Genomic DNA, 13,823 nt, shown 5'->3' on the forward strand with positions numbered 1-13,823 from the left:
ATTTAGATTCCCTGATAAATGTAGACGATACAGAAAACGGGTCTTCCCTCGGTGGAGATCGATCAACTGCACGAATAACACTGTTGGCCCAGCACTTATCTGAGGGAGGGCCGGGACAGGGCTGTTAGGGAATATTTGACACAAAGGCCGGGTTTAGTCATACAGAAGGACGTTTGGTTGTATTCCATCTGCACGTGGGACTGTCCTGTGCGGTATGCTGAGCCTATATAAAGCACCGTGCAGTAGGCCTAATGAAATGGCACAGAGAGTACCCGGGAGATGCTCTACTCTCCGCGGAGCAGTCCCGTGGCCTGTCACTGGGGCTCTATGTAACTACAATCAGAGCCGGTTACTTAAAAGGCTCCGATCACAGATAAGCCGTGCAAGGTGCCTCCGCTGCTCGGCAGCTGTCTCCCTCACAGTGGAAAAGAGCTCATAAAGAAGCCTTCAAACGCCATCTTGTTCATTGCAGCTGCTGAGGCTCCGGATACAGGAACTCATTCATTCGTGGAGGCGAGGGGCCGATGGCCTAATCAATACATGTCTCTAAATTACTAAATACAAACAAGTGTTTAGAGAGTGCGACATTACGCCACACACCGCGTCCATGCTCTGTCCTCTCTCTGTCCTGCTTTGTCCAGCTCTGTGTGCAGGTCGGTGCTCGAGAGCAGAGCATGGGCCCATCCCACTCGCTAGGCAGCTAGCTTCGTAAAACAAGTCCTGTATATATAACCTATTCTGATGCGAACACCCTGAGGGTTGTGCAGGTTTGTAACATGGTTTGTAGGCGGCGGAGAGCGCCTGGAGAAGCGCCGTGGCCGCGAGCCCAGCCCCGGTGCACATAACCAGATTGTCCCAATCCCATTAGAGAGGCCAGGCTACACTTAAACATGCACACGGTCCGTCACACTCAGGACTGCGCCTCGGCCAGCCCAGCCCACCCTGACCAGTCCAACGCAATCTACACAGACCTGCCCCGGGTCAGAGCGGGTCTGGACAGTCCACTCTGTGGTGAGGATGCTCTCTGCTGCAGTTTGTGCTCCACTTCCTTTGCACCCACGGAACGTAAATGTTGCTTTTACAGCTGCTTGAGCACGTGACACGAAAGGGTTTGAATAGTGCAGAGTGCATGGTCCATTTCCGTCATGTGCGTCCATTTGCCATCACCCCAAAGGCTGTCCCCTGTGAGCAGGCAGCGAGGGGCCACACAGGGCCTTTGAGCGGGGCTGACCCACTGACCCGACCGTCTCTAAAGAAGTCCAAAGCACAGGAGGGGTCAGGTCCCCCCGAGCCCCGCGCACAGACTGGTACTGCCGCTGTGCGTGTGCCCGTGGCTCCGTGTTCTACGGGGCCGGTGGAGGTGGTTTTATAGCGGTCCTCACTTCTACTGGGGCCTGGTCCTCAGCTGCATTAATCATTCGTCTGTGCTGCACTAAATGCACATGGAAGTGCCCAAAGCCCAGTCAGACTAGAGCAGAGTGACTAGAGCAGAGTGACTAGAGCAGAGTGACTAGAGCAGAGTGACTAGAGCAGAGTGTATCCGGAGAGTGTATCCGGAGCAGGGCCTGTGTGCGCCTCTGCTCTACCGGAGCTACACCCAGACATGAGGCCTCACCCAGGCCCGGGACATTGGGGGGAACGATCTTATTGAATGTTATATTAGCTCCTTCTTTGTCAGGTATTACACAGACAGAGTGTTTCTTTAGCTCACCCTCGCTCCCGCTCTCTTGTAAATGGAGCTTTAGCTCAAAGCTAACAGCGGCTAACGAGGAACCAGGTTTAACCCTTTGGTTGATCCACACAAACAGCCTCAGTGGGGCTGGCCTTACCCGCTTTCAGTCGGTGGTGTCCGTGCTTCTCTCACATTGACTGTGCGCGGGATTAGTTCGCCTCCTGTCCGTCTGGGGGCTCAGATTTGGTGAATTTTGGCCGAACCGAGGAGCGGCACTCCCCGCACCCAGTTTTTGACCCGCCGAGGGGGGGAGACACACCGGCTCAGAGACTGGGCGCTGTCCACCACAAATACACGTCGGAGTCCCGTAGAAACGTTCAGCTGGATAAAAACACTAGATCCAACAAAAGACTCAATCCCTTTAGGTCGTTCCCACCGACGCGAGCCGTCCCCCGGTGCGGTCCTTCTGTCCAGCTCTCAGCGGCGTCTTCCTGCGGCCATCAAACAGCACAGCGGAGGAACAGCGGAGAAACAGCGGAGAAACAGCGGAGATGGGCGCGGTGCGGGGTTGCCAGATCTCACGAGAGAAGCACGCAACCAGGCCGGTGAATAGCGCCCAAGAGAGAGAGCCAGCCAAACCCACCCTCATGAAAATAAGCACAAAATAAAAACAACACGGAGAGCATCCTACTGATTGTATAACTGAGTCAGATTATAGCGTCAGTCTGTGTCACCAGTGTATTCATGATAATAATGAAGCATTCCAGCTGTGGCTTTTAGGCCAACTACATCATACAACGAACTGTACGAGAGTGAACATAATGTTATTTTGACACATAGTTTAGTCATTATTATTATATAGACATATTGGCTTTAATATGACACCATTTACATCATCAGTGGCATTACACCTTGGTGATCTACTAGGTGAATTTGCTTGAAAAAATAACAAATTCTGAAATATCATCTCTGCCATAAGACACAACTACCAGCAGAAAGAAGCCCCAAAACGGAACCCATGACTTCCAAACTTTATAAGTACTTTTCCAAAAAGAAGCTCGAAGTCGCTATATATGAGTGGACTTGGCAACTATGGCGCGGTAACCCTGCTCTCAGCGCTTGGAAACCCCACGTTCAGGCAGCGTCACGACGCACGGCAGCGGGGTCCGGGGACCACTGAAAGAGCAGGAAATACTGCCATCTTTGGTACAGTTATACAAATGTGAACACCAACAATAGGAATGACATACTTTTGGTGGTCCTAAGGTCTCTTTGAAGTCCAAGTTTAGCTTTGGTTTAGAACAGGTTCATTCAGTCCTGGTTTAGACCTGGTTTAGACCTGGTTTAGACCTGGTTTAGTCCAAGTTTAGAACTGCTTTAGCTCTGACTCCATGTAGCTCAGTTTAGTGTGGGTTTACATTTAAAAGGCCCATATTACACTATTTTCCGATGTATATTATAATGTTTCTTCCTCAGACATACCTGGAGTTTTGGTTTATTCACACACGAAACAACCTGCATACTTAGTTCTTCTCCAAAACAGAAAACGCTCTGTTTCACTTTGTGATGTCATGTGTTAATACAGGAAGTGCTCCATTGAGTTTTTAAGCTCCTTCACTAGAATCATATGTATAATTTCAACTGTGGAGTTGTCCATCTCTACTGAACTAAAAGGTAAAAGGAGCTGTTAACTTGAAAACTACCACTTCATGACATCACATGAAGGTGGAACAGAGCATGTTGAGCTTTGGAGATGTTACAGACTAATAATAAAGTGTTACTCAAACATGTGTGAATGAAACAAAACACAACTCCAGGTATGATTTTGATGAGCTAACAACATTATGTCAATTTCGCTTAATATAGGACTGTTAATTTAGTCTTGTTCATTTTTGTTCAGCAGTGTACCTCATCGTGAGAGTCACTGTGTTCATCACGACAGTCGCTCCGAGCTCGTAGGCCAGCTCTGGACCTCTGCTCTCCTGTAGATTCTCACTCTGTTTAAGGGAAGGTAAATATATTCTGATTTAACTTGGTTAAGCAAACATTCCCAGTAAACATACTTCAAATCCTTAAGACAAGCAGAGTCAAGTTTGGTTTTTTGTTTTTTTTCCTCTGGTCAGTGTGGAATATTGAAAAATAGTGATGATGGCAACAACAAGAGCCACCTGACCCAGTGCATGCAGACTGGCATTTAGGCTACAACACTTACATTTCTGTTGTTCTGTTTGGCCGTTTAGCCTACACTAATGGTGTACTATGTAAGTTTTTATAAAGACTCTGGCACCTGCTTGTGTTCATAGAGATATAAGTGCTTTGACTTGTTCCACAGTATGGCATTAAACCTGTCTATGTTGCATTTATTCATTTACAGGTGCTGTTACTGTCCAAGAATAGTTTTAAAACCACTTCCTTACTTTCAGATAAATGACTAACACTTGGCACCACAAATTGGAAAAAAAAAAAAACATTGAAGAAATAAAATCAATTAAAATATATTATTTTAACTATGACTGTTACAATATTCTTAATCATTTCACAACTAATCGTGTGTGTAAACACTAGATTGACCTAACAAGACAGGTATGCTGTTAACCTGATGATTTTGTGTGTTTGTAGTTAGCCATGGCCTGTTGGAGGACTCAGGCAGGGCTCATTATGAGGAGCCTGATGCTGTGGGACAGAGGGACACAGAGGACACAGAGGGACACACGGGGGACACATGGGAGACACAGGGGATGGGCCGTTACCTGGAGACACAGAGACATGATGGAACAAAGCGTGTCCCCATGGAGCAGAGGGAGGAGCAGGCCTCACAGAGCTGCTCTAGTGCTAAAGCTGTCCTCATCTCACAGCATCACACTGAATTATTCTCTTACCCTTTTGTCTTTTGGGAAACACCAATTTAAGAACTTTAAGACATTTAGTTAGTTCTGACCTTTTGACCAAAAATAATTACTTGTAGTTCAATCGATTCAACCCATAATAGTTTTAGTCAACTCAATTTTTTTTAATACTATGTTTGATACAGACAGGTCCCTTGTAGATTGAGTTTGTTTATGGTTTGCTTTGGAGGGGTATCTATGGTCACCCGACTTTATGTTCCCAAAGCCCAATGGTCCTGTGTTTCTTAGAAAGTTTGGGAAAAAGGGCTCTATGCTCCCACAGGTCTGTTTTCTCACATTTAAAAGATATTTTTGAAAGTAAACGCAAAATCCCCAAACTCACCTCGCCCTAACCTTAAAGATGGGTTATTATACAAAAAAACAACCAAAAAATTATAATCTTCCCTCATCAAAAACATCCATGCATGTTTGAGTAATCTAGCGATCTCTCCCGGGCCATATTCAAACCGTCCATATGGTTAGCCTGTACAAAGCTCCACCCACAAGCCTACGTCACCCTTGCTCCCACACGTCAATTTTCCATAAATATACAAAAGCGTGATACAAATCTGTACACAGCAACTTGAGAACTTGATGCAATTTGCAGTGGTTTCATTAGTGGGACGCTCTGAAGGGGGAGTGACGCAGAGAGCGAGGGGAGGGTCCACTCAAACAAAATTTTAACTAACAACAAATTTTAATATGCTGTTTTTTGCCAAAAAGAGAACAGAAGAGATCCTGATGGTACAGAGGAGGCCGGTGTAGAGGGGTGGTGGTGGTGGTACAGAGGAGGCCGGTACAGAGGAGGCTGGTACAGAGGAGGCTGTTACAGAGGAGACCAAATGTAGAGGAGGACATGGTGGTACAGAGGAGGCCGGGGCAGAGGGGTGAGGGTGGTGCAGAGGGGTGAGGGTGGTACAGAGGAGGCCGGTGCAGAGGAGGCCAGTGCAGAGGAGTGAGGGTGGTACAGAGGAGGCCTGTGCAGAGGGGTGAGGGTGGTACAGAAGAGGCCAGTGCAGAGGGGTGAGGGTGGTGCAGAGGAGGCCAGTGCAGAGGGGTGAGGGTGGTACAGAGGAGGCCGGTGCAGAGGAGGCCAGTGCAGAGGGGTGGGGGTGGAGGTGGAGGATGAGTAGCTGTATTGGAGCAGATGGGATTAGGGCAGATGTGCTGATGTGATTGGTTGATATGATTTCATACGACACAAGGATAAACTCATAATGAGCCCGATCTGATTAAACAGCATCTGTCAGATACTCACAGTGTCCGACAGCGCCCTCTGTGGACACATGCGGAGGTGGCGCATGACAGCACCCTCTGCTGGTCATTTTATTTATTTTTATTTCATTTTTATTTCATTTCTCAGTTTATTTGAACGTTTATTTAAACAATAAATCGATAGAAATTAGAACTATCCTTCGAGATCATTGTAACGATACCTAATCATAAATTCAATAACTGTGTTATTATGATGAGGCTATTAAATGAACAAAATACTGTTGAACCATGTAAGCCTTTCTGTGTTGTTGTTTTTTTTTTTAGATTTATAAAAAAAACAAAAACAAAAAACAACAAACCAATATCAAAGTGGTAAATATTTGACTGTGTTGTTTTAATGTTTTCTCCCCCGTAGTTATTAGACTAAAACAGACCTGGGCGTCCCGGCCCTTTGGTTCATTCTGACTGGTCCGCCTAAGGTTAATTAATTAATTGCAAAATAAACGTATTTTCTAATTTTACCTCATGCATGAATGTGCATTCCTTTTATTTTGAAGTTGTGTTTAACAAAAACACAATGCACGTGACCTGTTGCAAGCGCAGAACCACAGATTTTTGATATTATTTAGTATAACGTCACAACAAAACTTTAGCGCCCAAAATGCCACTTTTCTATTTTACATAATGTGGACTACATTCATTATGTGAGTACGACTCTTGTTTCGTCACGTGAGCTGTCAGTCTGTGGGCTCGTGCTGCCACCTACTGACGTCACACACACTGATACAAGTGTAATGTGTCAATGTGTCATATTTATGTAAACTATTACTAGAGGTGGGTAGTATTCAGTTACATTTACTCTAGTAACTTTTTAAAGAAAAAGTACTTTTCTGGCAGCATACTACAGCTACTTGAGTAATATTTTTATTGAAGTAACAGTACTCTTACTTGAGCAAAAGGTTTGGTCACTTTTCCCACTGTGAATCTACAAGTGACAAAAGCTTTTATGTCGACAATATGAAATGATTTGAGCATTTGTGTTTCTTGATCCGCTCCTTCAGATATGATTTAGTTTATCTAATTTTTGTATCTATCATTTGAAAATTCCAGATTTTGTGCATGATTTAAGGCTCCGTACTTCACATTACATGAACTTAAAATTATGATGCTACATCCCAGACAGTTACTGTTACTTGAGTAGTACTTTTCCCAAATACATTTTCACTCTTACTTGATTCGTTTCTTCTTTGTACTTCAGTTTGAGTGATAATATTTTGAATTAACATTATTCTTACTTGAGTAACATTTTTAGCTACTCCACCACCTCCGACTATTTCTTTTTTCATTTATTAAGATTGAATTAGACAATAATATAATAATGTGGTTTCATCCAATATTAATCACATCATTTGAAACATAAACATTCTATTTAAATGACATGACATGGCATTGGAATACTTTATCATTTCTTTGCAACTTGAAGAATTACAATCATTGATATAAAGAAAAACTGATTTAATTTTCTAAAGATCAACAAAATTCTAAACAAAATTTACTAGAAATGTGTGTAAAATGTTTTTTATAATGTTGTTCCCTCATCAAAAACACACCTGAAGAGGTTTTAGCTGCATGTTTCTGTCCGATGCTCAGACCATAAGAGTAAGTCAGCCATGTCCCCATACAAACAAGAAACCACAACTTCACAAACAAAAGACTTTTGTTTTCTGAGAACATTACATTTTCAAAAGACTAAAAGGAAACATGGTGATCTAAATATGTTATGTGTTAGCAGTTAATATCCCGCAAAAGTAAATTGCTCCCTCCTTAATTGACTGCTTTGTACTTTATAATGTATAAAGTACTGTATAAATTGTAATCATTTGAATACCAATTTTCCATTTTTCTGTCTTGAGTACAGGAGCTTTTCTTATTTTAGTTGTGGGAGATACGCAGTGTCTTCAGGGTTAAACCAGTTAAGGCTGAGCCCGATGAGCAGAGGCTGAGTGAAGGTGGTCTGGACTCTGTGGAGGAGGATGCTGCTTCTTTGCCTTACACTGTAGAATGCCAAAACCCCTGCGCTGTGGTCCAGGTAAACCCCGATCCTGGACGAGACCGGACCTGAGACCTGGGTCTGGACCCCGTCAGACCAAAAGGAGTACCCATCGTGGTCGCAGTCTAAGGCCCAGGATTTGTCATTGAACCCTAGTCCGCTTTGTGCAGAGGCTCCCTTCCTCTCCATATCGTAGTAAGCCAGTCCAACCCGCGCCTTCCTCCCACCCCACTCCACCTCGAAGTAGCAGCGCTCTGTCAAGCTCTCTCTGCTCAGCACCTGGCCCCTGCTGCTGAACCTGTGTGGATGGTGGGGGTAGCCCTGGTTCTCTCTCTCCACTGTGGCTCTCCTGTTTCCGTCAGACAGAGACAGTCTGCAGTGAGCTGTGTCTGGGTCCAGTGTTATGTCCTGGGCGTACTGCAGCAGGGCCTCTCTGGTGCTCGCTGGAGCCACTAAACTGTAGGTGTCCCTCAGGGCTTGAGAGAGGCTGCTCAGCCCCTCCTCCACAGCCTGCTGGAGCTTCTCTCTGAGGATGGACACAGCACTGGTCACCTCCTCATAGTAGCGCTGGGAGCCTGTGTGGACCCTGTCTCGGACTATCTCTTGTGTGTGTCTGGACAGAGAGGAGTAGAGCTGTATAAACTGGTTATGATCCTGGGTCATGGCCAGTGAGTCCAGCTCAGAGATTCTATTCTTGAGCCCCCTGATGTCCTGCTGCAGTTGGTCCTGGAGCTCTTGGACTCGGCTCAGTTGGGTCTGCTCCTGGGAGCGAATCTGCTGCTCCACCGCACAGCGCCTTTCCTCCAGGAGAAGAACCATGTCTCTGAAACTGTCTCCGCTGAGCTGTACTGCTGTCTGGGCAGAGTGGCTGATGTCCTGGGCCTCCTGTTGGAGCCTCTGGAGGTCTGTCTCTTTGAGTTGGAGGCTCTGGAGCAGTAGAGCCCTTCTGGCCGGCAGCTCTGTCAGCCTCTGAGCCCTCTCTGAGGCAGTGGTCACTATGTGATGACCCTTGTGCTGGCCCACAGAGCAGAGGTAACAGATGGTCTGTTGGTCGCTGCGGCAGAACAACTTCTTCACCTCGTTGTGTTCAGAGCACAGGTTCTCCATAAGCGTGTGTGAAGGCGCCACCAGCTGGTGTTTCTGTAACACTGGTACGTGTCGATGAGGCTGCAGGTGGTGCTCACAGTAAGAGACCAGACACTGCAGACAGGACTGAACTGCCTTTAGCTTCCTCCCAGTGCACACATCACAGGACACATCCTGAGGTCCGGCATAGCAATGTGCAGCAGAGGGCGCTGTGAGCCCGCTCTTCAGCTGCTCCACTAGAGAAGTCAGTAAGGTACTCCTTCCCAGGACAGGCCTGGGGCTGAAGCTGAGATGACACTCAGGGCAGCTGTAGAGCTGCTTGTGGTCCTCCTGATCCCAGTGGTGCTGCACACAGCTCATGCAGTAGCTGTGTCCACATGGGACAGTCACTGGGTCCCTGAGGAGGTCCAAACAGATGGGACAGAAGAAGGCTTCCTGGTCCAGTCCACTCTGTGCCATGTCTCTGGATCTGTGCGTCAGATACTTTCACTTTAGCACTAAACTAAGTGTAGAGCGTGTGCTGTGGAAGCCCCGCCCACTGCTTTGTCACTGTGAGGAGGAACCAGGAAGTACTGAAGGGGAGGAGATTTACTAGCATAAGGCTAGGGCTTTTTTATTCTTAATAATCATACAGTACAGTTGACCAGCACAGTGAGGTAAATGCTGGTCAGTTACACTTTTCAGAGCACAGAAAAAAAAAAACATTATGCAAACACTGTGAGGAATTAAGCATTGGAAATAATTATGAAGTATTGAAGTACAAAAGTACTCTTTTAAGTCCCAATTTAAACGTTGGCTTTTACCAAATCAGAGCTGTCAACACCAAACTCCTGCTGCTGCCATCTAGTGTTTGTCCCTTTGCATGTGCATCTTTGTAATTCTGCTTCAACAAATCTTTTTATTGGCCCTTTGTTTATTTTCTTGTGCTTTTTTAACATAATCTTTTACTGTTATTAATTGCATGCTGTTTTTAATAACCTGTCTGTTTTAATTATTTCGTTTGTCTTCGCTATGATTCACTTTGCTTGTCTTTGCTATGATTCACTGCTCAAGACTTAATGCTTTTCTACCTTTTTACCACACCTGTAAATGTACATTTATTTTTATTTTATTCTGTGTCCTCTGTAAATTATTTAAATTTGCAAGGAGCCATCTGTACATAATGGCAACGGACAACAGATGAAAACTAGCCTCTTGGCTAATTCTGGCATGTTAAACAGTTACTGTTGGTCAACATGCACTGTCCGCTATAAATAAATAAATAAAAAGTAAAAAACAAAAACAAAAGCGTAGCACCACACCACAGCCCTGACAGTGAGGCAGTGGATGTGTCTCTTTTACATGAAATTCACATTTTTACTAATTTTAAGGTTTTTACTCCTTTTTATGGTTAGAGGCTTGGACAGTGAGAACATAGCTATAAAATTCCCCTTTGAAAGCTGCAAACGTAGGTTTTGACTTTGTGTTTTTAGCTTAAATGTGGTATTTAAGATAATTATGAGATTAATACAGAAATGAAAGTTTGAGATGGATCCATAGGAGACACTGACACTGACCTGTGTGATCAGAGCTCTTACACAACATACAAAAAACACATGGAATTGCATCAAAAACAATAGAATATTCTCGAGGAGACACAGGAATGCTGTTTGTGGAGAGAAGTTGTGTTTGAAGATTAGTGTCCAAGAAAGCAGAGCCTGTTGGTGAAAGGACAGACTGGGATTTTCTGAATGCTGTTATTGCAAAGTAAAACACATTTTAAGGCTCCTATTTGAGAGAAAATATAATATAGAATTAAATTCCAGGTGGAAGTGGGGTTTTGAATATACTGTCTAACCCAATTTACTTTAAATGCGCTGTTAAGAGATGAAAAATCTATTTCATTTAAGCCATCTTGGTTTTAAGGCTTTATGACAACAGATTTCTTGACATAGTGGATTTTATTCTTCCGTATGAAGTTGGACAATGCTTATTCAGCTTGCACACCGCCGGATCCATCCCCAATACCTGAGCTGCATAGGTTAGATGAGAAATACCTTCAGCTTTAGAGAGCAGAATTCTACCTTTAAGAGACAGGTCCCTTTGCCGCCAGTGATTGAAAACGGCCTGTGTCGAAAGTGCAGCGAGTCTCTGTTTTACTACTTACAACTTTTTAAATTGCAATATTAGTACCATACAAACAATAAATGTAAGAATATATATGTGTATATTTAAAATAATAATAATAATATGTCATGATGTGGGTATTTCCGCTCTATGTTTTACCTCCTGTCCTGCTCTTCCCCCTCCCTCACCTGTCTGTACCTGGAGCTGGGCGGAGCTCTCGGCTCCTCCCGCGCGCACCTGCAGTCCATCTGGCTAATCACCACACCTGCCGTGGATAAGAGGAGCTGGGAGAAGACACTCGGGGCGAGATCGTCTGCGTGTCTTCACCCTGTCTGTGCTGTCGTCCCTTCTCTCCTGTCAGTCCCTGTGTTCCGGTCGTGCCTGCGTTCCTCACCCTGTCCTTCCTGTCGTTGTCTGCGGGATCCTACGTGTGACTTCGCCTCCTGTCCTGTTTTGGTCTCCGGCTTGTTTCCCGTCACCTGCCCTGGCTCCCGCTTGCTGGATTACTCCTGCTCGGTCCTTCCTGTTCCCGCGCCTTGTTCTGTCGTGCTCCAGCCCTGGATGTCTCCTGCCCGCTCTGCCCTGCGCCCGTCTGGTCTGCCTCCCGCTCCCTGTCCCCGTGTGTGATAAGTGTACTGTCTGATCTGTCTTCTGCACCTTTTGTCAATAAACACCGTAAATCTGCCCCGAGTCTGCATCCCTTGGTCCTAACCCGCACCATTATGACATAATAATAATAATAATTATTATTATTATTATCATCCAGCCTATTAAATAGGCTTACATTTTCACTCTGGGAGTTAAAACTATAAATATTGACAATAATATATTTCACAGGCTCTTTTTTCACCACAAGGAAAATGCTGTCCTCCTCATCAGGGTGTGCAAACCATACATCTCCTCCCCACTGAGACCTACTAAGGGCTCTTATACAAATAGTATTCTATGTATAATACAGGACTATTCTGCATTCAGTTCAACATATTTACCCCACAGCAAAGCTGGAGCTCAAGACAGGAAGATTTTTTGTCCATTGGCAAAGGCACGTCCGCTGATGAACAAAGCTGGTTGGTTCTCCTTGCAGGTCTTCTCTACAGCAGACCACAGCTGATGTCTCTGTATGTTGTCCTCTGAAAACAGATCCTCTGTCAGTTTAAGATTCTTATTCCTTAGGAGCAGGGAGTTTTTGGCTGCATACCAGACTGCATCTCTGAAGCGGCGGGAGGTAAACTGCATGATGACTCCACTGGCTTATTCACTCATAGGGTTTTATGTCTATGACTGCTGGGAGATGGTCTCTTGCTTCAGGTAACAGGCCCTGGCACAGCTGGACAACCTCCTCCCACAGGTCTTGATGCTCCTTTTCCTCCCGGCCGTACAGATTTAGATTATACCGATGGGAGTAGGTTTCCAGGTGAGTGGTTCTCTTGTCCAGAACACTGGATCTTTCATTGGCTGTTTTAGACTGTGACTCAAGAGCCTTGACCTGGTCTTTCAGGGAGACAAACTCTATAGACCATTTAAAATCTGTTTTTCATAGCAGTGATTCCCTTGCTGTTGTCTTTCACTTCTTGCCTTATGCCAGCAATTTCATCACTATTTTGTTTAATCATACTTTGCAGAGTGCCCAAACTTTCGATGATTTGTTGCTGAGAAGGAGGGTCTAAGGACAGGGGATGTTCTGGGACAGTGTTCCATTTGCTTGTTTTTCTGTGGATTAATTTGCTTGTCTGTTTCTGTTTCAATGTTGATTTTCTAACTTTCAGTTGTTTAAATCAATTCTCATGTTCAGCCCTAAGAGGCGACTGCTGTTGTGATTTTGGGCTTTACAAAAATAAATTGAATTGAAACAGGTAAATTCCTTGAGGAATGTGACTGTAACAGAGTTGATGCCCACTCTTGACTGCTTGGTCGGAAAGACAGCAGAGCAGTGAACTCCTCAGGATTGTCAAAGAGTGCCCCCAGTAGAGCACCCAGATAGTTGTGCATATTGTTAAGTGCCACAGATGTGTTTGAAGGTTGGCTATCATCATTGTCAGGTAGTGAGAGGTTAGCTGGCCCTAGGTTAATAGATGACAAAGAGCTAACTCTAGCCATCGCCTGGGAGTTAGCATTGTAGGTAGGTCTGCTAATCTGATCATTTGTAGCCAGTGTTGTCTTCTTACATTCCATTTTCCTTTAGTGCTTTGAGCCTATTCTGGGAAACCACAGAATTAAGCACAGATTGCCAATTCCTTTGCTATTTTTGTACTTTTTCCAGTTACTTTGTGAGCTCTGAGGATGTATGTGCTCAGGACGCTACTGCCAGAAGGGCTAGGGTTAAGGTTTAACCTACTAAAACCTGAGCTCTTGCATGAGATGCTTTATTAATTTCTCTTTGCTATTTGGGCTGGCTGGGATCTGATGAGTGTAAATACAAAGAATTATCTTTTTACATTATGTAGTTTCTGAGAAAAGTGATGTAAAATGAATGTCCTCATATGTGGGGATTTTAATCATTTCGATAAAACATTTCAGCAATGATTTGCAAAAACTATTAAGACCCCGAACACAGCAACATTTGTCCTGAATGTAAAAACAAAATCAGAAATAACAATTGTGCCTCTTGGAACAATGTGGCTCATGTGAAGAGCTGCTGACAGGAGCAGGAAGACATGTGCCTTCACAAAAAAACACATTTTTAAAAATAGTATAAACTTTAATTTTTTTCTAAATTGAATATATTTACATTGTTGCTGTTCTTGTATGCTGTTATTCTTCTTCTAAAAGTTTGCATTGTGGCCTAGACGATCCAAAATGTGTTCTCCAC

At 44.5% G+C, this 13,823-nt stretch overlaps 2 protein-coding genes across 2 annotated transcripts in view; both read right to left on the reverse strand.

Annotated features, from left to right (window-relative positions):
* The window catches only part of gnb1a (guanine nucleotide binding protein (G protein), beta polypeptide 1a), a 34,789-nt gene extending 32,524 nt beyond the window's left edge, over positions 1–2,265 (reverse strand). Inside the window, exon 1 of the mRNA XM_033969041.2 lies at positions 1,830–2,265. The gene's annotated coding sequence lies outside the window, so the exon portion shown is untranslated. The remainder of the gene's footprint in view (positions 1–1,829) is intronic.
* Positions 2,266–7,694: 5,429 nt separating this feature from the next.
* Positions 7,695–9,367, reverse strand: LOC117373673 (tripartite motif-containing protein 16-like). The gene has a single exon (XM_033969753.2). It carries the CDS (start codon positions 9,365–9,367, stop codon positions 7,700–7,702), a length of 1,668 nt encoding a protein of 555 aa, XP_033825644.2. The 3' UTR covers positions 7,695–7,699.
* Positions 9,368–13,823: the final 4,456 nt, after the last annotated feature.

Source organism: Periophthalmus magnuspinnatus, chromosome 7, assembly GCF_009829125.3.
Source record: "Periophthalmus magnuspinnatus isolate fPerMag1 chromosome 7, fPerMag1.2.pri, whole genome shotgun sequence".
NCBI lineage: Eukaryota > Metazoa > Chordata > Actinopteri > Gobiiformes > Gobiidae > Periophthalmus > Periophthalmus magnuspinnatus.

Excerpts from the sequence above, each read along its gene's own strand:
- LOC117373673 (XM_033969753.2), bottom strand. The coding sequence starts at position 9,367 with ATGGCACAGAGTGGACTGGACCAGGAAGCCTTCTTCTGTCCCATCTGT.